The 26,961-nt window shown below is 34.9% G+C and overlaps 1 protein-coding gene across 1 annotated transcript in view; it reads right to left on the bottom strand.

Moving 5' to 3' along the window:
- Positions 1-849: 849 nt before the first annotated feature.
- Positions 850-26,961, bottom strand: part of ZNF654 (zinc finger protein 654) — an 84,256-nt gene continuing 58,144 nt past the window's right edge. Inside the window, exons 4-9 of the mRNA XM_021689414.2 lie at positions 22,882-23,017; positions 20,071-20,273; positions 19,276-19,415; positions 10,320-10,461; positions 4,586-6,932; positions 850-3,989 (exon numbers count right to left, since the gene is read on the bottom strand). Of these exons, the coding sequence (XP_021545089.1) occupies positions 3,982-3,989; positions 4,586-6,932; positions 10,320-10,461; positions 19,276-19,415; positions 20,071-20,273; positions 22,882-23,017 (2,976 nt within the window). The 3' untranslated portion in view covers positions 850-3,981. The remainder of the gene's footprint in view (positions 3,990-4,585; positions 6,933-10,319; positions 10,462-19,275; positions 19,416-20,070; positions 20,274-22,881; positions 23,018-26,961) is intronic.

Raw genomic sequence — 26,961 nt, 5'->3', positions numbered from 1 at the left:
ATATTGCTTTCCAGAATTCCTCAAGTCTCAGGAAAAAAAAAAGTCTAGGTAACTCCAATACCTTTATCTAAATACCTCAGTACATTTAATAGTCTAAAATCATATGACCAAAAGCATAGACTGAGAATTCCAGATCTCAGCTCTAGAATGCTTGAATAACTTTCCCAGTGTTTTTCAAAGCATGTTTGCAGTATGTGCAAATCACTGGACATAGCACCGTCCTTTGATTTGCATTGCTATCATCGCATCGAACAGGGTCTTTTTCTACTTCAGCCCTCATTTTTTTCTAGTTGCAAGTTATAGCAAAGGGTATAGGGTGTTTTCCTTTGTTAGTCAACCAAAAAAGTAGGAGCCCTCATGCGCAAGGACTCACTTTTAGCTACAGATTAATTGGTTTACATGTTTTCCCCCTGAAATGCTTTTTAGGAAGTCATTTTCATCAATATTTACACCTTATTTCAAAGTGACTTCCCAGTGTTTTTTTTTTTTTTGAGTTCCACCAGATGCTGTTCATCTTTTGAAGATTTACCAACACACTTTCACTTAGAGAGTTGTGATATTTGTCTACCTACTAAGTTTGCAGAGGGTACCCAAAATAACTTTAATAACCAGCATTCTGTCAACTTGTAATTCCTGCATGTAGACGTTAGTTAAAATAATGTCTAAAATGTTTTATGTAAACTTCTAGATTTTTCTATTTTAAAATGTTTTTAAAAATTAATCATCTGAATATGGTAATATTAACTGAAATAATTCATTCTCTTATGAGACATAATAGAAACTTTCTTATTTACTACATACCTTAAGCCTAATTCCTTTTGAAGCAGTGTGCTACATAAAACTGAACACTTCATTACCAACAAGGACAATGTTTTATTGAACAAGTCTATGTACAGTACAAAAAATTTCTTGAAATGAGACGCTATTGTTGAATTATTGCAGTTCAATGGCTCAGTTTTAATTTGTACTCTTATAAAATGCAAAGTAAAATAATTTAATGTTCAACAAGGAAGCACAAATTTCCTTTCTTGCTGAATCTGTAATATCTTTCACATATTAACAATTCCAAAATGCATATGCAGCATTTAGGCATTCTGAAAAGGTGTTTTACAGTACCAAATAAATTAAAAGATAAACACTATCATCCCTTTTAGGTTTTTCATCCATACAACAGTTTAAACCAAACATGAAAGGAGTACGGCTGAACCTTCAAGTGTGATTTGAAAAGAATCACAAGTTCAATGTTATAAGTTATCTACTCATTATATAATCGGTGGTTTAAAAAAATGAATATGGCTAAAGCCCAAAGTACCAGTGTCCTTGTCCACGGAGATCCCTCTTTTCTGTAATATCTGAGCAGCAAAAATTCAGATTTGCTATTTTCTTGACCTTACTGAAATAGCAGAAAGTTTATAGTTAATGTTTTGAAGGAAATTTTTATTAAAAAAATAAGAATTGAAACTTGGTCCATGTAAGATAAGCATATCCTCAAAACAGAAGGAACAGAAAGTAAAAGAGAAGAATCTGAAGAATAAGAAAGCTTCCTTTTCTTCTGAATCCTAAATTAGAACTGTTGGAAGTTTATGCACCCCACCGAAGCAAAATGATAGAAGGTTATGCTTTTTAAGACATAAATAATGAAATGTATACATACTTTCAATAGCAATTATTTGAGAAGTATATAAAGAGGTTTAGAACAGCATGGCCAAGTAGATTTTTATAAAACATTCCTTGATTTAATTATGTATAAACCGATTTGATCTAAGTGTTTCAAAAAGTTTTCCCTTAGCAACACAGAAGTAGAAATAAAACCTCAAATTAAAGACAAAATTAACAAGTGGAATATGCTTAAAACATCTTGGTACGAACTGCAGAATGAATGAAAATAATTTGCAGAGATGGATTTGTCAATAGATACAACTTATAAAAAAATAAAAAGTTAAAAAATGTGATAAAATGTTAAGTTGTAATTTTAAACTTCTGGAAAATGTACAAAGCAGAAATTATATTTCAAAAAAACTTCATTGTCCAAATGAACTAGTTTCCAAACAGACTCTTTATTACATGATGTATTTTATACTGAACTGAAATAGAACTCAAGTATTATATTTTCAGTATCAGGAAGTACAGAAGGTGTTTTTTTCTGTTTGTTTTTTTTTTTAGTTGACCCTAAGGGATTTAAAAATCTGATTGTTTACTTGTTATTTAAATGTAAATTCCACAGCCTAATGTAGGCTACACAAACAAAACAAAAACCTTAATTTGATTGAAACGGGCTTGTGACTATCAATTGCATAGTAGTGAATGAATAAATAAACTAATAAAATTGGGCTTTTTTTTTTTTTGAGATCTTTCATGACCTAGAAATCCCGATTTAGTAAAGTCTGGATGCTACCTTGGAAGGAATGTCCCCTTCCTTAGTGACTTTTCAAGAAGCTTAATATCCAAAAATTTCTAATAGTAGAATCCAGTAAGATTATCTGCTTTGAACAAAAATGTATCAGTTGGAATAACTGGAATATTTAGTTGACCATGGTACATTAGTAGCTCCACCTTTTAAGAATTTGCCTTTGCATTTTTGTTCATTTTATCCCTGCTATAGATTAACACACTAACAGGTAAAAGAAGGTCTTTAAGCTTCCTCTTTTAGAGAATATACAAGTGGAACATATCTGAGGGGGTATTTTAAAAAGCGTTTTGTGTTTTAACAATTCATTGCCTAATAAATTAAAATCTTCCTTAGGAAAATTACTGGTTATCAAGGAAAATAAAAGCATCAATATATCTTAACTGTGTTCCTGCTGTGCAAATTTTTGTGTAAATATTTCCTTTTATATATAAAAATTACTATTCAGACCAAATTCATAACTAATAAATAAGAAAGCATGAGTAGTAGTATGGCTTATTTTAGAATTAACTCTCCTAACTGAATAAAACCAATGAATTCTTGACCTGATTTTAGCTGACATTTTTTTTTTTTTACAGCCAGTTATTTTTATAGGACTGTACTTAGATAACTCACATTAACGTCTAAAAGGACCTTACCATGAATCATCAAGCAATGTCCTAACACTACTCTATATACAAATAGAAATATCCCAGTGTGCTTATACCATTATTCACATTGAGTTATTTGCAATTCAGTGTTTTCCTTCCATTAGATAGCCTTTATGGTCTTAGATTCCTCCCATCTCTCCCCAAAGTTACTGATGGTACTTCTTCTATTTAATGGACACTGCTGCCTTTAAATACAATTCACTCGTATTACAAAAATGGAAAGTGTAAAGTTCTATTAAGAGCTTATTAGCAAAGTATTGTTTTGTTTTCTTTTGTTTTTTAATTTCCAATGCTGGCATAACATTCATTGAACTCTGTCCTGTCTAATCCATCATCTTGGAAACAAGTTACAATCTTTTATGGATAGCATGGTGATAAATCAAGTTTTATTTTCACGTATCAGTTTCTAAATTATAATAAACCAAATAGCAATAGTTCTTTAAACCATGTTTGAAGAGAAGGGAGGACATAATCTGATTATGCATGACAAGAAAACAAATCTCATTTGTAGAATACTTCAAGTTGTTTATTGTAAACAATAAACCCCTCCCCTTTTTTTAATAATGGATTAACTTTTCCCTTTCTGTAAGGCCATAGCTGGTTTTTCTTTCTGACTGGTTGCCTGAACATGTTTCTCACATAAGTGAAACTGAACATGCTGCATTAAGTCATCAACTTTTTAAAGAAATGTGGTTTTCTGGATAACTGGTACTTTGGGAGTTTTGTAATAACCCTTTTGGAGTCTAAACCAGCACATCTCCTCTCTGAGTTCATTCTAGAAAATGTGCTTTGTCTTTATCTTTAGTAATCCAAGACCGCTTGAAAATTAAGGCCATCAGGAAAATAGCAAACTGATGATGCAATTTCTTGCAGTGCTTTTTTCGCACTACTGCTTGATCGACAGATCTTTCTGAAACATTTTTATCAGGCACCTGTAAAACAGAACATGTCTGTTAATTCAAATTTTATAGTTCAACTGAAATTCTAAGTCAGATTCCTGTTTATACTCTTACTCATTCAAAAAATATTGATATTAGTAGAAAGGCAAGATCTTCTTTTGCTCAATTTTGTCTTTCAATTATTTTCTGGTTCTTTTTCACTTCTGTTTCTGTAAAAGCAGCTCAACTTCACTTGATTTATATTCTGGCATGCAAATGAAAAACATGTCCATCACAATTACTTTGTTTCTGAAACTTTTATTACATAAAACTTGTAATGAAGAAATGCCTCAGACACAGTGAATGAGTATGATCAAAGAGTATGAAAAACTGTGTCCAAGTTCTGACTTCCACAAGTTCATAGGCTATACCTATACAAATTACTTAACTTGTGAAATTTCAGCTGCTTGACCTATAAAACAGGAGTAGTAACATCACCTTAAATAGTGTGTATATGGATTAAAAGAAATAATGTATGGGGTGGTGCTTTATTATCTGTGCTATACAAATGTTAACTTTCTTAACCTCATAAAGATCTGTGGCATTTTCTATTTCTACAGACAGACCTATTGAGAAGATAGAAGACTTACTTTCATCATCTGAATCAAATCCAAAGAGTGTCTGACATTTCTTTTGTGCAAGGTGAGCCTCAAGTGCTTCTGCATTACAGTAGGTGGTCAGGCATTTGCCACATCTTAATCTTTTCACGGATTTTTTACAAACGTTATCTTGATCAGAACAGGCATCTACTCTATCAGTCAGAAATTTTCTGCGTTTTGGCATACTAAGGTACCGTTCATCAAGGTAACTGGGAGGCAGTGGTCTGACATATGGCTTTGTTAAAATTAAGCCATATGAAGTATGTTCACTCGTCAGATTTGGTTTGGAAGGTGCCTGAGATACTGGCAGGGTATTATGTTCTTGTGGTACAACACTAGGTAAAATGGAACCGTTTTCTGTCCTGATTCTATTTGCATCAGTTTTCAAAGCAGGATCTGACGAAACTAAAGGTGTCTGCTCTATTCCACTGTGTCCATTGACTAAATCACTAATACTACAATTATTTTCAGAATTTGGCTCTATGTCAGGCATCTTTTGGTCTGTCAAGCTTATATCAGAAACAGTGTCATCAGAATGTTCATTTCCATTCTGAACTAAACCATCTGTTTTCTTTTCCATACTTTCTGTACATGTCTTTGGTTCTGTGGAATCTTTCCTTGATTTGCTAGTAGAAACTGGCAGACTAATAGTTTGTTTCTCATTACTAGATGAGTCTTTCTCCTGATGATTAGGATTTGAGTCTGTAAGAACATCCCAAAGAATTGTTTCACTTGGTTGTGCAGATGATTCTGGTGTTTTACTTAAATAGTGCTGAGCCTCATGTTCATATAGCAGAGGAAGATCTTCAAAAAGCTCATGGCATTCTGGAAAACTACACTGAGCTTGAAATATCCTGTGACTTTTTGTGTGCTGAGCAAGCTGGAATGGCAACTTAAATGACTCATTGCAATTAAAATGCAAACAAAAGTACACATTTGGATAGCTGTGTCTATTAAGGTGATCTATAAAATGTTGAGAATCTTCAAATTGCCTCTGACAGAATTTGCATTTTCCTTTGCTCCACTTCATTACTGTTTGCCGCACGTTTAAGTCAGTTGGATGTACAGTCCTTGCGTGTTTATTTAGAAATCCAATTCTTTTAAATATCCTGACACAACCAAGAGCAGGGCACTTAAAGTTTCCTTCTTGATCTGTAGCATATATGTCTTTTGGATGGCACACAGTTCCATTGATTTTATGAAGTACTGAAGTTTCTTGATTCAGGTCATAATCGTCATCTTCGTAATCACCTTCTTCATCCTCTTCCTCCTCGTAGTCATCCTCACATACAGGCAAAGGCTCTGAGACATTATTTAAAGAAGTATCAGGACTTCCATTTTCAATCATGTTTTCAATAACATCTTCCGATACACTTACGGGAATTTCAATGAATTCAGCCACATGTGCAGGGATGACTTCTTTGTTTCCATCACTGGAAGCAGTAATTGTCTCTATTTCCAAATCTTTATTACCAGAATTCCCATTTTCAAATGAAATGAAAGTATCAGAACAATTTATTTCTTCCAAAGCAGGGATTTCCTGATCCTCTTGTTGAGCTGCAGCAATTTGCTGTCTTTGTATTTTCTTAACATGATTCTTTAAATGCTTCTGCATAAGTCCTCTGTTTCTAAATTTCCTACCACATATTACACATGAAAAACTACCCTTTTTCTGATGAGCCTGGGCGTGCCTTACAATGTGACCACCTAGAAATTCCTTGTTACATAACATACACCGATGCCTTGGGACATTGTGATCTACTCTGGAAACATTAAGAGCCATAAGATTTTTCTTTGTATTAACGTGACCCTTAGGCTGTACTCTAGATACATCATCAGGATCAAGCTCTCCAGTGCTCTGATCTGTAAGAGAGTCCAGCCCTTCATCTAAACCTTGCTGTTCCACTGCCTTTTTTAGATTACCTGTAGAATTTTCCAGTGTACTTTCATTTAGAAATCTGACTGCTGATTTATCACTCAATAATGCTACACAGTTTTTCTTAATCATTACAAAGTTCCAGAATTCGGGATCAAAAAACAATCCCTTTTTCAAAATTGGAAGTAATTCAAAACGAACACGATTTTGAACACTACTTGTGCCTTCGTTATATTCCTCATCTGGACGTTTGTAAAGCTCTTCAACAGTATGATAAGCTTCCAAGGAGCGCTCAAGAAAAAATATTGAGAGTGCACAAATCCTGAGGATCTCCAAATCATTTGGCAAAAAATGTGCAATTGTTTTATAAATTAAACATTTAGTTTTGGGATCATCATGAAGATCGAGTTGTAGAGCACAACCACATATTTCAACACAAATTTGTAGGCCGTCTTCGTCAACCTGGAAAAGGAAAAATATTACTACTAAATACCTTTAAAAAAAAATACTATTATACTTTTATCATTTTAAAATACAACTCTGGGACGTATGGGTGGCTCAGTCGGTTAAGCGTCTGCCTTTGGCTCAGGTCATGTTCTCAGGGTCTTGGGATTGAGTCCCACATCAGGCTCCTTGCTCAGAGGGGAGCCTGCTTCTCCCTCTGCCTGCCGCTCCCCCTGCTTGTGCTCTCTCTCTTTCTCTCTCTGACAAATACATACATAAAATCTTTAAAACATAAATAAAATAAAATAAACTCTGAAATGAAAGCTGAATAAACACAGTATTCCAAATGTGCAGTTTTCTTCAACAGGTAGCCTTAACTCTTTTTTAATAATAAGTAAATCTTTCTTTTTTAACTTGAGAATAATCTGGAAGAGATAGCATTTTAGCTTCCAATTTATTTAATTTTCAAATTTGACAATTCCTAGTAACCATAATACAAAATGCCTCATAACCTTATGGTGATTAAGGTTTCTTACAAATCCAGCCCCATTTATTTTAGGTACCAATCTCACATTCTGAGGCAGAAGGTTAAATTAAATGTATTTAAAGCATTTATCAATTTTAACATTTATCAATGTTAAAAAAGAACTATATATTTTTTAAAAAACTGCTTACAGAAACTCATAAATCTGCACTAAAAATATTACTTATTAAGTAATATTATTTATCCAAGTAAGAGGAAAAGTGTGGCCCACATGAAGAAGGCAATTACAATCTTTCCAAATCTAATAAAAATCAGAATAATGAAACTACTTGAAAATTATTCAAGCTTTGAAACTTGTACTGATGACTCAAAGATAACTGCAGTTGGGAATTTATTGTCCACCCACCTTAACTCAAATGATAAATAGATTTGGAATGATATAAATGCTTGTTTGAATAGAAAAAGACACAATAATAATATGTCTTTAAAAGTGTGCGTGCGTGCATGTGTATGTGTGTGTGTGTGTGTGTGTACTGCCTGCATCTCGTATACTGTAGATGACAGGAAGGATCACTACCTTGCCAGCCTCATGGCTTCATCGTCCCTTACATGCTGTCTAACCCTACTTAATTACTTACAGTTCTACAAGCAGACCTTAATTTTGCACATCATAATCCCACTTTATCTAGCTAGTAAACTATCTATTTCCTATTCATTCTTTGAGAATCAGTTTTACTCTGAAAGTTTTTCTCCCCATTCATTCTGGCCCTAGCCCTGGGGCAGAGATAAACACTCCCTATTCTTTCCACTGAGAATAGTTTATACTTATTTATAAAAAGCACATACATAATTGTTTTGTAACTGTGTATGCCCCTACCCCCTGACTTTGAATTCTTAAATCACAGGGACAGTATCTCATTTTTTGTATCCTCCTATCATAAGCAGAGAAGTTGGCATATAGTGGCCTTTGCAAATGTGAATGGGATCAGATCTATTCTACTGACTTTAACTTCTTCCTGTAAATCCATCATTTCAGCTTGGAATCCTTTTCTGAATTCCTATTTCTTACTTCTGATTATCTGTTACAATTAGTATTTCCACCTAGATTTTCCAGATATAGTGAATTCAAAATCCACTGCTTCAAAACAGAATTCCTTCTCTTTCCCCTAAGTTCTATCTACATCCTCTGTGTTAACGCATGAAATTATCATGTACCCAGTTGTCCAAGTCTAAAAATTTTAAGATCATCACAAAAGCTACTTTCTTAACTGAAATCCTTCAATAATTCCAGTATATTTATAGAGTGAAGTTCTAATTTTCAGTGCAGCATGCAAGCCCCTTAAGGATTTCCAACAACCACCCCCCACTCTGTAACTTCCTGCAGTCTCTTCAGTTAGCTTCATCTCCCACATACCTCCCCATATTTCTCCTACCCTATTAATGCCAACGGACAGTTGTGAGAAAAACAAGTAATATATATTGTGAGGCAAAAATGCTCTGTAAACTACAAAACCCTCTAGGTTAGTATTATCCTCCTCTATCATTCAAACCTAGCTTAAAGCATCTTCTTCTGTGAAACTTTTTCAGATATGCCATCTGTAATGTCTCATTCTTCTGAACAGCATTGTTTGTGCAGCTTTTCACAGTACTGGGGCACATAAATGATCTACTCCATCAGTAAAGATGTTTTTAGTAGAGTATAAATAGTTAAGCACATTTTTAATATTTATTTCATCTTTGAATTTTCCTCGTATACTCTCAGGTTGACTAGATGTGAAAATAAGAAAGCTTTATGTTAACTGTGTGAACTTCACCTATACTGTAAACTTTTTATAACAAAAATCCTTCAACTTGTGGTGCAAATAAGAATCCTATGTAAAAAGTACATATGGATACTTTTTTTTTCTTTTTAAGTTTTACAGGTGATTCTGATGCACTTCAAATATTGAAAAGGATTCTACAGCATAGTTTGTTTTTTTTCCCCTTTTTGAGGGGGGTAGAGGTTAACTTTGACAATGCATTTGAATACATTTCACTATTTAATAATGAAGGTATGAATGCAGTTAGTAAAATAAATAGGAAATTTATAAAACTCTGAATACAATGCTGCTAACTTTATATTATAGGGATATAATCACTACATGGTCATATATCTAATGAGTGACATGATGTGATAAATGCATAAATATATAAGAAAAATTAAAATATATTATTTAATGGATGCCTCCTGTATATTTAAAAGTAACCCACATAAAGATTCAGCTAAATGGAGCTACCTAAAGTGTAGGGTAGCTTTATCTTTCTTATCTTTGTATTCAAAGTTCTGTTAATATTTGAGGGGAAAACGTTAAAGGATCTGCAGGATCCCATCTCATGTCTATGTAAGACACTTATGTAGAACTGCACCCACTTTTAAGTGACCCATGAAAAACTTACTTCAGAACTATTTTTAAAAACAGGTAATGGATTTCACTATTACTTTAAATAAATACTCTAAAAATTTGTCCAGTTTCAAAAATGCCTCAAAATTCATTGTTCCTTTTTACCTGAACACCAGACTTAAAACTATGAACTATATTTTTGTGAAAGTGAGCAGTATTACCTATGGATATACAAAATTCATTTGCAAATAAGATTCTACAAACAGGAGTTAGGATAGTGTTAAATGTGACAAGCTTATTAAATTTTAAGTAACACCAAACTGGCAGTTTTTCTGTCTTTTTTCAGTAATTTTCACTTATGTATACCCTTAGTACCATGTTGGGAGTTTGAGGTTGGTGGGGAGGGAAAAATAATATATGGAGAATGTGGCCTTAAAATCCTCCTTCCCTTCAAATAAATTTTATCATAAAAGGTTCAGGTTTTGGTTTACTGTCATTTAAACTTCATTTAAAATTAAGGGATAAAGATATCCTATTTACCTCATCTTTAATGATTTTCATGAAAGGAAATATGACTCTCACATTAGTTGCTGTTCTTAAGAGCTGGTAGCATTGATCTACAAAAACTTGTTTTGAAGGATTAGACTTAAGCTGAAGTTTACTCCATATGAAAATCAACTCCCTGTAAATGAGAAAAAAAAAGAGAAATATCAAAAATACAGTTTATTCAAATACAGGTATTAGCTGTCTTTTGCTGATTCTTTAAGTACCCTGGCTGGGGTGTATACAAAGTGGGCGTAAATGGATATTACGTTAACCTCCAAGCTACTTCTGCTACCTGTGTGGGACTGACAGAAGCTGGAGAGAAAAGAGAGATCAGAAACTAATCTTACAGTGGTAAGGGATGAATTCCAATCATATGCTGACAAACCTAGGCACCTCTAGTACATGATAACAAATTCTAATCCCTATGTACCAATATTAATGATATTACTTTAAAAAAAAATAAACTGTGGTCTTTAATACCTACTTGTAAATTTAGAAATCAGTTTTGTACACTTTCTGCAAAGAAACGTTTATTATTTTTTCATTTTCAATCTATTAAGATACCCAAAGTACTATAGATTAAAAGTGTAAGATATAGTATGGATTCTAAAATTTTATATTTAAGATCATCTGCTCATTCATTAAGATGGAGTACTTTTAAACAGACAAGCTATGGACCATTTAAAGTATTTCACAGGTAGATTCTCTTCTAAAATATGGCTAACGTTATTAGACAAGGGAGGAGCAGGGGCTTTTGAGACAAAGGAAATCATAAGATATAAATGATATATTTAGATATCATATGCTAGTAAATTATAACTCCTTAAAATGTGTCAAGTGACATAAAGCACCGTAATCTAAAAAGTATTAAAATAATTGATGCATTTTTTTTAAGTGATTGACTGAGTATGTACTTTGAGCCCAACACATACAGCTATTAAGTCTAACGACAGCTTGACTACTATCATGAAGGTGCACATAGTCTACTTAGAGAGACAATACAGAAAACACAAAAGAGAAAATGATAGCAAGCAACATAGAAGAAATAAAACCAAAATTCTACTTCCATCTCCTTCTAGCTGTGTGTGGGTGTTCATAAGTTTCAATCCACAACCCCACTTTTTTTGCATACATAAAAGCTCACCAGGTTTCACACCTTGCTCCCAAATCTCTAGCTCTGACTTCTTTCCAATTTCTATGCCTGGATATTTCAATTTAGATTGCTGTCTACCACCAGAATCCACTTAGAATAAATAATACTCTTGCAAAACTGACTATCTTTTCCTAGGTCAGTCAATGACACTAAACATACCTCAAACCTGTTTGGTTCTAATCCGTTTATTTCCCACAGCCTATGTATTTCAATTATATTTTTGCCCACAACCATACCATGCTTTCTCAGTACTACTACATTAAGTCTTCTAATCTTACATATGTACTTCTACAGGGGTTGCTAAGCTGATCTGTTTCCAGACTTTCAAATCATTTCATTCAGTGTATTTCATATGTCACATAGTATTAATAGCAACAAAAACATGGGTTTTGGGGTCAGAAGGATAGGATTTTAATCCTGTGCACTCTTCGAGGCTAATCAGTTAATGTGCTTTGTTTATTCTCATTTTGTTTATGCTAATTTACTGTACTTGGAAAGTACCTCATTTCTAAGATGAGCTTATTATCAAGTACCTTCTTCATGAATGCCTTCATGAATACCCCAAACTAAAGTGATAACTACTTTAGAACAGATCTTATCCCTCTTGTTGATTCCATGCCTTTCATGTATTTCCTTGTTGATATTTTCTAATTTTGTAGGTCCTGTCCCCCCAACTATTACTACATTGTAAATCTCAGTGACACATTATATAGGCGAAGTAGTGGCAAGAAGAACATGAGACTGGGAATAAGAGATTTCTCAATAGGTGTGATATTACCCAGTTCACACTGAGCCACCTTTCTCTGGAAGTAGCCCTACTACACAAGGTTGGAACACCAATGGCCATGTTTCCTATATGAACCTCCTCAGCATCCTTAAGATATTAAGTCAGGGGTATAAAACTGACCCCAGTTAGGCCAGAGTCCCTGGAATGTTCTCAACTCTAAACTATGAAGGCTGGAGACTGTTGACATTCCTTCTGATCTGCAACAGGAGAGAATGAAGTCAACTGGCAGAAAAGACAAATCAGTGTCCCTGGTAACAGTTGTATTTGGGTACCTACTATATCCCTGCCCCCCTTTTTTTTGTCATACCCCAGTATTTTTTCCATGCCCAATACCTTTTCCCTAAACTAATTAGACATAGGGTGCTACCACTTGCAAATTGACTAGTATAAATCCCAACTCCATTTTGTTACTACCTATGTGGCTTTTCTCTTTTATCCAGTTTTCTTATACATAAAAAGAATTGAGAAAGGTAAGTGAAAACACCTAGGTGAAATGTCTAGTATATACCAATGTTTAATAAATCACTAATTTCCTATATTCTTTCCTTATCTTTACAGTCTTAATAGTACCAAGCAGTGAGATTTATTCAATAAATATTTGGTAGTTAATAAATTGGTAGAAGAAAAAAAAATGTATTCCTAAATGCAAAGACATTTAGGAGGAGTCTCTTGAGGAAATATATTAAGGGAAATTGTAGACAGAATGATATAAAGATGATGGTGGACATTCTAAATAAGGGTTATTTTATGAACAAAGGGATGAGGTAGAAGGCAAGCAGATTAACTGTTTAAGAAGACATGCCATATCTCTGCAACAGATTTAAAGAGAAAAAAGTAAAAAATGATAGTTGGAAGTTATGGGAGAGTATTTCATTGCATTTAATTTTACACAGATGAACGTTTAACATATTAGAAATGTATATACTTATTCTCCAACTTGCTCCAAAAAAAAGTTGAGACTCTTAAGACTCCTTAGAATACAATATTATTATTATTATTGTTCTTTTTTGAAGAGCGAGATCTTATTTCCCTTTGTTTCTCTTAATTCAGGATGAAACTTGGTGAACAAAATGTAATCTCAAGATCCTGATAAATTTACCAGAAAAGGGCTACCAATATGGATTTTAGCTTTTAGCTTTCTAGCAAGCAAAGCAGAAATCTCAGGATATGGTTATGAAGCTCCATTTTGACTGAATTTACAAAAGGGTTCTAAGGTTTTACTTACACAATGGATTTTGATTGTATAAACACCCTGAAAACCAGTGATAGTCGTCTTTGCTTATGTGCAAGCACTGTTTATGAAGCTTACATCTTCTTTTCAAACAGAGGGTCCTTCAGAAAACACAGCACCTATATGGTGTACAAACACATTTCCCAGGTAGCTAACAACTAATAAAATCATCAAGTTGCAGAGAGTGCAGGTCTATGTATAATAAGTAGTATTTAACAGCAGAGGCTCTGAGTCAGGCTGCCTGGGTATGAATCCTGGCTTCATTATTTACTAGTTGCATGGTTTAGGCATAATGGTATCTATCCCATAAGATTATTGGAATAAATAAGAGAATGCATATACAAAGTATAGACTATAGAAAGCACTCAGTAGGTATTAGTAGCTGCTATTATTATTACTAGTAGTTGTTGTTAGCAATGGTTGAGAGAAATGGGGTTGGTAACTTGCTCCACTGGCTTCAGATAGAGCAAAACTGAACTGTGGATCAGGTTCTGTCCACAGAGAGGGGAGACGAGGTTAAGCTGGTTCATAAGGAAGGCCAAAATGAAATAGACAACACAGACCTTATAGGCTGGAAAGAATCCTGCTCTTCAGTTACGGTGAAAATCAATATTGAGAAGCAAGAAAAAAGGATCCCAGCAATTCAGAAATATAGAGAGTTAGAAGAAATAAAAGAGCAGGCAATCAGAACTCCGCCTACCCAAAAGGAAGGATAAAGAACAGTTAGGCAGCTGGGAGTTGCATACCCAGCTTCTATTCTTAGAGGGTGCCAGTGGCTGGGGGCAAGAAAGATAGGCACTCTTCTATTTTTAAGGTCCCTCCCTAAAGAGTTAAATGGTTAGCCAAAAGAAGAAAATAGAATGTCTTCTTGGTCTTTTTGTTTGTTTGTTTATACTTGAGATTCCAATTTACTTATGAGTATATTAAAATGAAAAGGCTAAAGATATCCTGTTTAAATAGCTTAATAGGGCACCTGGGTGGCTCAGATGGTTAAGCGTCTGCCTTCGGCTCAGGTCATGATCCCAGGGTCCTGGGATCGAGTCCCACATCGGGTTCCCTGCTCCTTGGGAGCCTGCTTCTCCCTCTGCCTCTCTCTCTCTCTGTCTCTCATGAATAAATAAATAAAATCTTTAAAAATAAATAAATAAATAAATAAATAGCTTAATATAGCTGAAGTCAGAACATTCCTTTCCTCCTTTCCCCATAGGAAAAGATCTACTATAATAGTCATGACTATATTCTAACTACATATCAAGAAATGATAATACTTTAGGGGCACCTGGGTGGCTCAGTCGGTTAAGCACCCAACTCTTGATTTTGGCCCAGGTCATGATTTCAGGGTTGTGAGATTGAGGCATGGGTTGGTGTGGAGCCTGCTTGAGATTCTCTCTCTCCCTCTCCTTCTGCCCCTTCCACGTCCCCCCACTCTTAAAGAAAAAAAAAAAGAAATGATAATATTTTAAAAACTATTTAAACTTGTATGTCTTACCACTGTTTCCTGATCCCCTCTATTTGAAATTCCAATTTACACGGTAAACTTTTTAATACAGATTTGCATAATCTAACTAAAAGTATACTCCCTTAGAAGCCCACTAGTTTCTAGACCCAGCTCTGCTACTAATTAGCTATTTGACTATATCTCTGAGTCTGAAGATTTTAATCTCTTAAATCATTAAATCCATCTTCAAGCTGCTGTTTTAAATATTTAAGAATTTAGGTCCAAGATGGCAACATAGGGAGGCCCTGAACTCAGCTTCTCCAGGGACACACCAAATCTATAACCATTTATAGAGTAGTTCCTCCTGAAGAACTAAGGACTGACTGAACAACTTCTGCAGAACAAAAGATAGGGAGACCACATAGAGAACAGCAAGAAAGATGGAGACACAGTAATGAAGGGAACCCCCACTCCCAACACTGTGCACTGCAGTGGGAGGGGTAGTACTGAGGGTCTGCGAGCAGATTCATCTGTCCTGAGGCATGCACACGCACACACACCCACACCCACGCGTGGACATACACACACACACACACAAAGCTGCAGTTTAAAAGGGCAACTAGAATATAAGGAATCTGGCCCTAGAACTCTGCCAAACGTCAGGGACACTGCTGGAACTCTCATTCTAAGTCAGTGGGGCTGTCAAGCACCACAGTTTACATTCCCCATCCACCTTGACAGCATGGACAGGAGCATGGTCCGGGCACCGTACCGCCTCAGTGATCTCCCTGGTCCTCTACCCATACCAGCCCCAACTGTCCCACTGGCAGCCCCTGTGTAGTGCCCACCAGGACACCTGTAGTCAGTGTTCACTATAGCTCCAGACTACCTGACAAGGTAACACAGGCACAAAGCACCCTGAAATACTCCAGGCCCACCGCTTCAGCTCCAGACAACTTGCCAGAGTACCCCTGGAGCAGAGCATCCCAGGGCACCATAGTCCATACCTGCTTCTGCTCTGCCTGCCCCATGAGGGCAACCCCCTACACAGCGTATCCCAGGACACCCCAGCCTGTACCCACTTTACCATCTGCTGTCACCCTCAACACAGGAGAGCCCTGGGACCACCCTGCACCCACTTAAGCTTCAGCTGTTCTGTGCCAGTGTACCTTCTGTGCAGAGAACCCCAGCACCACCCTAGCCTACATCCACTTCAGCTCCGGCCTTCCCACCAGCGTGGCCCCAGTACACAGTGGGCCAGCCACAGCTTGAGCTAGCTAGCCAAAGTCACCAGGCACACACAGTTTACACAGGAGATGACCATACACAAGATCATTCCTTCAGGTGCGGAAGCAGCTATTCCACCTAATTCATAGAAACAAAAACAGAAAGTCAAGCAAATGAGGAGACAGAGGAATATGCTCCAAATGAAAGAACAAGGAAAAAACCTCAGAAAAAGAACTAAATGAAACAGGTAAGTGATCCACCTGATAAAAAGTTCAAAGTGGATGAACTCAGTGAGAATTTCATTAAAGATATAGAAAATATAAAAAAGAACCACCAGAGTTGACAAGTGCAAAAACTGAAGTGAAAAATACATTAAAGGGAACCAACAGATGAGTGAATGCAGAACTGATCAGCGGTCTGAAAGGGTAATGGAAAGCACCCAAGCTGAACGGCAAAAAGAAAAAAGAATTGTAAAAAATGAGGATGGATTAAATTGCTGTTTTTAGGAGTGTGGTATCCTTTTAAAGCCCAAATATATCTTGACTCACTATTCTGGATAATTTTTATCACTACCAATCACTCAAACCAACATATAACTTTAACTTAACAAGCTGTAACCACTAGGTTAAACAATTTTAAAAAACTAGCAGTTTATTTTATTTCTTATATTTCTTATCTTCAGGGACATTAGTCGTGGAATTTCTCTCTTCAGAAAAATAAACTTTAAATATAGACAATATATAGTGAAGGCTTTCTACTCTATTAAAACTTGCCACTGATGTTAAGTTTATCTATTAAAGAGAAAGTTTGTGAAAAATACATATTTCAGAATTTAAAATTCAAAAGTATTGATTAAAAAATGCCTATACCTGGGGTGCCTGGGTGGCTCAGTAAGGGTCTGACTCTTGATTTTGGCTCAGGTCATGATCTCAGGGTTGTGGGAAGAAAACTACAAAACTAATGAATGAAATCAAAGAACTAAATAAATGGAGAAATATTCCATGTTTCCATGGATAGGAAAACAATGTTGTCATGATGTCAGTTCTTCCCAACTTGATCTACAAATTCAATGCAATCCCAATCAAAACCCCACGGGGTTATTTTATGGATATCAACAAACTGATTCTAAGGTTTATATTGAGGCAAAAGACCCAGAATAGCCAACAGAATATTGAAGAACAAAGTTGGAAGACTGATGAGACCCCACTTTGAAACATATTTATAAAGCTAAAGTAATAAAGACAATGTTGTATTGGTGAAAAGACAAATATATCAAGAGGACAGAACAGAGAGCCCAGAAATAGACCCACATAAATATAGTCAACTGATCTTTGATAAAGGAGCCAAGGCAATACAATGGAGTAAAGACAGTGTCATCAACAAATGGTGCTGGAACAACTGGACATCCGCATGCAAAAAAAAAAAAATTGAATCTAGATACACACTTTATACCTTTCACAAAGATTAACTCAAAATGGATCACAGACCTAATCATAAAATGCAAAACTATAAAACTCCTAGAAGATAACATAGGAGAACACCTAGATGATCCTGGATATGGTGATGTCTTTTTAGAACACCATAATCATGATCCATGAAAGAAATAATTGATAAGCTAGACTTTGTTTAAAAATTAAAAACTCTGCTCTGTGAAAGACAGTATCAAGAGAATTAAAAGACAAACCACAGATTGGGAGAAAATATTTGTAAAAGACACATCTGATAAAGGGCTACTATACATAATATACAAAGACCTTTCAAAACTCAAAAAGAAAACTAATAATCTGATTTAAAATGGGCCAAAAAACTTAACCAACACCTCAACAAAAAAGATATAAAAACAGCATATGAAAAGATGCTCCACATCATACGTTATCAGGGAAATGCAAATTAGAACAGGATACCACTACACACCTATTGGAATGGCCAAATTATGAACACTGACAACAGCAAATGCTGGTGAGGATGAACAACAAGAACTCTCATACATTGCTGGTGGGAATAAAAAACGGTACAGCCACTTTGGAAGACAAGTTTGGCAGTTTCTTACAAAACTAAACCTACTCTTAGCATACATTTCAGTAATCGTGCTCCTTGGTATTTACCCAAAGGATTTGAAAACTTACGTCCAACCAAAAACCTGCACAAGGATGTTCATAGCAGCGTTATTCGTAGTTGCCAAAACTTGGAAGCAACCAAGATGTCCTTCAGTAGTTGAATGTATAAATAAACTGGTACATCCAGACAATGGAATATTATTCAACACTAAAAAGAAATGAGCTATCAAGCTACAAAAAGACATGGTGGAACCTTAAATGCATATTACTAAGTGAAAAAAGCCAATCTGAAAAGGCTATACACTGTTTATACAATATACAATATACAATATTGTATAATTCCAACTATATAATATTGTGGAAAAGGCAAAACAATGACAATAGTAAAAAGGTCAGTAGTTTCCAGAGGTGAGGGAGAGGAGAGGGAGATAAGAAATGAATAGGTGGAGCACAGAGGACTTTTGGGGTAGTGAAAATACTCTGTATGATATTACAATGATGTATTTCATTATACATTTATCCAAACCCATAGATTATATAACACCAATGGTGAACCCTAGGATAAACTATGGACTTTGGGTGGTTATGATATACCACTTAGGTTCATCCTTGGTTTAAAAAAAAAAAAAAAAAATTACCGTTCTGTTGAGTAATGTTTTTTGTTTTGTTTTTGAGTACTGCTGATAATGGGGGAAGCTATGCATGTATGGGGATGGGGATATAATGGGAAATGTCTGTACTTCCCTCTCAATCTTGCTGTAAACCTAAAACGGCTCTAAAAAATAAAGTCTTAAAAAACTAACACTCCACATTTAATTTAAAATATAATTGTTTCATTATAATACATACTTTAAGCATTTACACTGTCAATTACTGATACATGGTCATTGACTTTTTTACATCTTACAACTTACTGTTGTTTCTTGCACAATAAATTTTTAAAAAGCGATTTAACATTTTCACATAACTTTTTGAAAAACAAAGTCCAGACTCTGCTGACCAATTCTCCTTCTGTTCCCCATCTTACCATTTCAGTTTCTGTATTGGGAACACTTACCAGATACAGTACATATCTCCATTCTGGAGCTGTGGAATAAGAAAGGATTCACAGAGTTGCAGGGCTAACATAGTCTTGCCTTCTTTTTCAGTGTTACAGATGATATCAATTCCACTCTTACAATCAGTTTTCAATAAATGCTATAAAACGAAAAGAAAAATCAGTCCATATCATTAAAAATACCTAAAAAGCTAATTCCATTAAATGTGTAGAGTTAACATTTAGGAAAAAAATTAGATTTCTGGTTTTCTTCTACAAAGACAATGATGAATTATACAGAAATATTTCCATAGTTTCACTATATAAAACCTACAGTTTTATGATTACTTTTAATCTCATTAATGTCCACACCTTGTAGATAAATAGGTTCTATTAGGAAAAGATTAATTCTTTCATCTTAAAAAAAAAGCAAAATAACAAACATGAGCATTGAATTTCTTAGGATTTTATTTAAAAGGCAAAATACTTTATACAAATGTATTTTAAAAAGTGCTGAATAATTAATTGAAATTTTTATTTAAAATGCTTCTCAGTATTTATTTAACCTCTTATCTGTCACAAGAAGCTCAAGATGAATAATGCTATTGATGAATGTTTTGTTAATTTCATCATTTGTTAGTATCAGATTGTCTAATTGAACAGGAGCTTAAAGAATGGTGCCAATGAGAACACATCTAATAATGTAATCTTAAAACTTTTGGTGTTACAGTAAAAGGAATTTTACAAGAATGGGCAACTTTTTTTATTTTTGGTAAGGTTAAAATAGTAATAGGCAAACATAATCTTAAACAATACCTCCCGGAATAGCTGATCTTCTACAGGTGACATAAACAGACATGTGAAGAGCGCTTGATGGAAGTACAAGTCTTTGCTGATTTCTGGGTGATTTATACAAGATTTAATAAGAGCCATTGCTTCAGGTATGCGTTCACAAGCAATTAGGTATCTGGCACGCAGTTCAAAGAACAGTGGATTTTCAGAACTTAAATATTTGTTCACTATATTAAAAAGAAAACAGACTCTTATTACTCTTAAGAAAAGATTCTCAAAGTTGTTTGAAACTTTACCACTAAACATGTGGTACACCTAAGGAGATTAAGTAGTTATTAAATAGCATTTTCCTTAGTAGGAGTTTATTTGTGCAAAGAATACTCAGTTATATGATTGGAAAAATGGAAATAAGAGCAACACCAAAACAGTGCTCAAGAATTATTGATTTCTTTTCAGTCTAAAAAGTGAAAAATAATTTAAAAAGAAAATAAAATGAAATATTCTCTTTTCAGTTCACTAATATGGTAAAATGTTTCAGATAACATGGGGTCTGGAATTTCTATGTACTTTATTTCTTTACTGCCCAATCTTTTCATTACTATAGGATTAAAAAAGCTGACTCCTAATTTGTCATTAAAACCACATTGATTTAAATTATAGAGAAAAGTAATTTGAATTAATGAAAACGTAATATATTTTATTACTTTTTAACAAAAAATTAAGTTGAAAGTAGTGCCAAATAGGATTGCTTATTAATATATGCTCATGTGTCACTAAGAATAATTACTAATTAATACATGTTTTTACACAATTTAAAAATATATAAATACCTTTTATCTACATAAGTTTATTTAGACCTAACAACAACCTATGACAGGTATCATAGTACTTCTTTCACAGATCACAAAACTGAGTCTCAGAGAGGTCAAATGACTTGCCCAAGGACAAAGAGGAGTAAGTGGTAGAACACGAACAGGGACCCATATTTCAAATCCAAATTGTTTTTATTAGTTGTGTATGTTTAATCAGTAGCTCCTAAAATGCCTACGAGTGATGTTTTATTTGGGCTTCAACATTTGCCTTGCAGTTCTGTTTACTGTATACGATAAGCAGACAGTGATTTGTATAGTTAATACAAAGATAAACTTCAGACTGGTCTTTACCCTAAAAGTCACCAACTAGAGGAGAGTCATCCATATTAATCAGACTCTAGAGCAGCTTTTCCCAAAGTGAGGTATGCTAGTGGAATATGAAAGGAGTATGTACATAAGGACTAGAAAGAGAGAGAGAGAGAGAGATGCCATCAGCCCTCCTACCAACCAACAACAGATTTGTTCTAGCTCCTAGTCAGAGAAGCTTCAAAGCTCCCCTAAAAGTCCAAACTTTCTTCTCCTCTGTTCTCACTCCTTTTGAAACTCTTTGTCTCGCTCCTGTCTGCTCTGGCCACACTCCCCAGTCTCCTCATAGTTTTCTTCAGTTTGTCACCCTTGCCTTCCCTATATGGACTCTTAATACTTTTCCTCAATGATCCAACTCTTTCTCTTCAGTTCCAACTTCTCCCTCTTCAGTTTTTATTCCTTTCTGAAACCCTCACATCAACTTCCAGTCGCCTTTGTATCCCCTAGGTGTTTACCACTAAACCACTGTGATATATACCGTAGCCTTCTCATCCTATCACTTTGCACTACTTCTCCTGGTCTTCTCTCTTTCTTCATCTTCTCTCACATCTCTGTCACAGTCCTCCACATTTGTATCTGGGGTTGGCTTACTCTTAAGCTGGAGAAGCACAGCCCCTTCTCCACTCAGCTCTAACCAAAGCCCACCCGCAACCCTTAACCTGAGACAAATGGAAAGATCCTAATCTGCTCAGCATAATATGTGGTATGAAGTATCCTCACCAGACCAAGGTCTGAATGGTTCCAAGGCTAGGAAGTCTTTTCTTTTCCCTCTGGCCATCTTATAATTGCACTTCATGGGCTCTCCATGCTTTCAAATGTTTTCCATACTTTTTTGCTTATACTACTGCTGAGTTTACATTCTAAGTTTAATGATCCAAAATGTTCTGGGGCTCAGGAATAATAGGGCAAATATTTTTAAAAAGAATTAACTAGAAGTAATTGACAGAGCCTTTTGCCTCAAAAGGAAATTTTGGCCCACAGGAAACACTGTGGATCTAGGTTGAAGAGGAAGTAATGTCAAAGAAGTACACAGGGCATTAAGGGGAACGTCTATTAATGGATGAAGTTTGGGAAATACTGCTCCAGAGTATTTGGAATTGAAATCTACTTATTCATTCGACTAGTCACTCATTCATTTAACACATTCATCATGTGGTCATTCATTCAGTTAACAAATACTTATAGTGAGCACCTACTCTGTCCTAGGCACTGGGCTGGGTATAGGATATGCAGTAGTGGTGATAAAAACTGGCAGAGTTCCAGCCCTCACAGAGTTTCCTGTATAAGGGAGATTCCATGTGCTTAAGCAGGGCATTTTTTTTAAGGGTGTTTGTTCCTACTTAAATAGATTTTTAAAACATAACAAGTGGCGAAAACAAACTCTCTGTAAGTAACGTCTGGATAGTAAAAGTGTTAACACTCTGAATTCCCATTAGAATAAATGGGAAATTACTGGAAATAAATGTACCTAGTCTGGTGTCAAAAGTCATTCTTGGGCCAGGTTAGTATAACAATTTAAACACACTTCATGTGAAAATACATTACTCTTATTCAGTATTAGAAGATAAAGAAAAATCACTATTACTGCTCTAATTAGAAATGAAATTGCGCTTGCTTCTCACAAATGTTGGTTTTGATTTTGAGTCTCCTGAAGTACCTATCTCCTGAGATGCTGGCTGGGCTTTAAGAACAGCTTGCAACACTGGATCTTCCCATGGGCCACCATCTCTAATGATTCGAGTCACCAGTTCCAGATTCACATTTCCATATCTGCGGAGGTGATTCTGGCATTCCTAGGAGAGAAAAATCATTTTGGCTTTGTGAATTTAAAGGGGTTAAAAACTAAACTTGATCATCCTTGTCAATAAAATGACTGGTGGTCAATGAGGCAGCTATTAAATTATAAAAGAGAAAGGGTTGCTACAGTAACCTAAGTAGGGTGTCAAAACCCCATCAGTACACAAATAGGCTTTAATGCCAAAGGTTACAGAGTTTTTACATAATTGGACTTAGAAAATCCAATTATAATAGGGATGAAGTGTAACCCAAGGGAAAAACTTAAGGGATGCATCATTTCTAGGAAAAGAACCAGGTTGCAAAACCTAAAGGAAAAACTTACAGGATGCATCATTTCTAGGAAAAGAACCAGGTTGCAAAAATGTAAAACTTAAATGTTGAGTTAAATTTGAGGGCTCATAAAACTTCTGTTTACAATGGCAAGCAAGAGCCTGACTATAAAAAGGAGGTAGAGGGGGTCCCTGTGCAATACAGACTGTGGTTGGCAGATAGACACAGGTCCCTTGCTCTGATCCCAAATGTATACTCTTGGGTTATGCTGGAAGGCTGGAAGATGGAAATTCTATTGCATTTTATTGTGTTAGCAGATATGTAGTCTTGGGATGAAGAAATGGCAGACTGAAGGAATGAATCCAACCTATAATATGAAAACTTTGCATTCGTTTTAAGATAAAGATGTACTGATAAGTTGGGCATTAACTGATAATTTGTCTATGCATTTTCTGGGATTTTTTTTTTTTAAAAAATGTTTGAAATGTTTTTTAGAGAATCTGTTATATTAGACTCGTGATAGTAATATGAATTATGTAACAAGTTGTTTGTAAACAAATCTTAATATTCAGGAGAGCTTGGCCGGCTGAATTTAAAAATATTATTTATTCGATTTAGATATATAAAATTTAATTGTTTGATTATGCTTTTTAAATTCATTATACACCTTGGTTTGAAAATGATTCCATGAATTTAATTCAATAATTTTAAAAGATTAACTGAAGGCCTAGTGAAGAGTATGACTAGATATATTTTTTTAAATGCATACACTGAGCTTACAGCCTTAAGAAAAAAATAAGATATTGAAATTGTCAATCTTAAAAATTTGAATAAATTGCACATCAATTAAAAACAACTGCCAAAATTTTTGTGCTCAAAAAATCCCTCAGACATTAAAAACATAGTAACAGTTGCAAAGCAAAGCTTCAGTATAAAACAATACATTATTACAAACCTTACTTATGACATAAATCATCAGGCTACATATTCAAAGTGGCAATAAACACTTTGCTTTTATATGTCATGTTCTTTCATCATCTGAATGTTAAAAGTGGTTATCGGTATGCCACTTTTTATTCCTTGTTTAAACTACATAAAAAGCTGTTTTATTTGTTTTGTAAGAGAACAAGGCAGTAGAAGTATCAAGTTTTAAGATAAAGAATCATTTAGTCAAAGAAGTCAAAGGATCATTAAGTCATAACATGAAAATAATATCTTCTAAAAGTTAGAGTATTCCCAAATTAAAATGAGCAAGCAAGCAAACAAACAAAAACTATATAAGTAATGGGCAAGTTACTTAACCTCTCTGTGCTCCTTCAGTTAACTCATCTGCAGAATAGATACTAAAAACACCTACTTCACAGGATTGTTGTGAGGTTTAAATATACAGTATTGAAAAGTGCTTAGTACAGTGCCTGGCACATAGTAAGCACTTAATATTTCTTCTAGTATTTTTTAACAATTTGGATAAATAAGTTTATCTTAGCATACCCAAATGCCTTAGCATAAAATTAATTTCTACATTTCCATGTGTCAGCATGTTATAGCATTCATAAAAATAAGGTATAAAGTTTTTGATCAGCCATGATATGTTTTAAACACATGGAACATAGTAACAATCTGTGGTAAAAAATTATGATTTAAAACAATCATCAATTTCAAACCTAAAGGTAAACAAACTTCTAAATTACTCTAGACACACATACCGCTACCCCTAAAATTCAACTACTGTAAGCTGGCTTTTGGTCCAATAAAAGCACAAAAGGTAAGGTGAGCTGGTTGCTAGCCCCTGAATCACTGGTGAGCTTTAGCTTTGCTTCTGAGCTCTTGGACAACCCATCTTTCTAGCTGTCTTACAGTAGGTAAGGTACCAATCATCCAGCCATTAGCATTGTGGGACCTATAACTGGACTTAGGCCTAAGTCAAGATATGGTGCAATAGGTCTATTGCTAATTTCCTAAATATGGCTGAAAAGTAAGAAATACTTGGAGGTCTTGTTAAAAAACAGATTCCCAGGCACCAATTCAAACATACTAAATCAAAATTTCTAGAGGAAAGCCCTGATAAACTGTGTATTTAATAACCCCCACCCACAGTCAACTTTGGCATACTTTTTAATTGTACCTTCTACATTTAGAGTGTACTTTCATAAATGCTAATACTAGAAATTATATACTTGTACTCCTATCAACACTTCTATTAAAAATTAGTCAATTAGCTTAAGTTCATTTTTCTAAGATAAAGATTATAAGGTAGAGTTTTGTTTTTTTGTGTATGTGCACTTCTTGAATCAAGTGCACCATATTTTGGAGACCACTTTTATGGGAAATAGCTCTGGACAGGAAATAGAGATGAAATGAAGATTTCATTTTGGTCTATTTAAAAAGACAAGGGATGAAAGAGAACAAATCTGTCTGTAAATATCTTTTGGCTCCCCACTCCTATGGATGATATGCAATTTAAAAGCCTTGAAAGTGAAAAAGGAAGCACTTAAACCACTGTAGAATTCACAACTTATCTTTCCTATATATACATATATTTTTTAGAATGTTTACTTAATTAAAAACTTGGACCTATATATTAACTTAATCTTTTATTAAGTCATCTGTCTACTATAGTTGATACCCACCACACTGTGCTAAACATAATTCCCTCAGAAATTTCCATTCAACCTTGTGTTTTTGGCAAAGGTAGAAAACACAACTCCTTCCCTCACTCTTCTTTCAGAATCTATTGTGGTATGGGCTTAATGTTTTGTTCAGAAGAATTTTCTTCCCTGAACCTGTTGCCTCTTTAGAACTGGCACCTATAACATGTCTGCAAAACTGCAGACCAGTTTTCTGGCCATTCTATATACTTCTTTGGCAGCTTATAGAATGAAAATTTTTTTTTTTAAGATTTTATTTATTTATTTGACAGAGAGAGACACAGCGAGAGAGGGAACACAAGCAGGGGCAGTGGGAGAGGGAGAAGAAGCAGGCTTCCCGCCGAGCGGGAAGCCCAATGTGGGGCTCGATCCCAGGACCCTGGGACCATGACCTGAGCCAAAGACAGACACTTAACAACTGAGCCACCCAGGCGCCCCATATATATTTTTTTTAATAGCATAAAATTCTTAATGCCCCAACTTCATATTTAAGGACCTCTGGATGTACCTTCCTAACACATTCACCTATTGTACAGGAATCCTTTCCTCCAACCTCATCTCTTCCATGTCTCTTAGATTCATCATGTACTGTCTTGCTTACGCTTTTCTCATTATTACTCTCTTTCTCCTTCAACTTCCTATAAACCTATCTAAACCTTCCCATAAACCATTCTAAATCCTTTCCTATCTTTTCATAGTCCTACTTTTCCCTGAGAAACCTCTACTAGCTACCTCAATCCATAATAAACTTAATTCCTTCTGCAGTACTGAAAATGAGTACCAGTCTACTCTTCTGGTATTTATCATATAAGAGGAGGCCTTGTATTAAGGGTTGACATCTTACTTCTTAGGTAATTAAAAGCTTCTTCAAACAGAGCCAAGAAAGGAAAGGTATACCAGAGAAGATAAATTCTCAATAATTAACTTTTTAATTAAAATAGGGTTTTATGGAAATCCATGTAATCAGAAGCACTATGCAGTGTCTGTCTTATTTTGAATGAAATGCAGGTTCCACAGTAAAA

This window comes from Neomonachus schauinslandi, chromosome 1, assembly GCF_002201575.2.
Source record: "Neomonachus schauinslandi chromosome 1, ASM220157v2, whole genome shotgun sequence".
NCBI lineage: Eukaryota > Metazoa > Chordata > Mammalia > Carnivora > Phocidae > Neomonachus > Neomonachus schauinslandi.
Note: the sequence above shows the minus strand (reverse complement) of the source record. Positions and strands in the feature narration are given on the sequence as shown.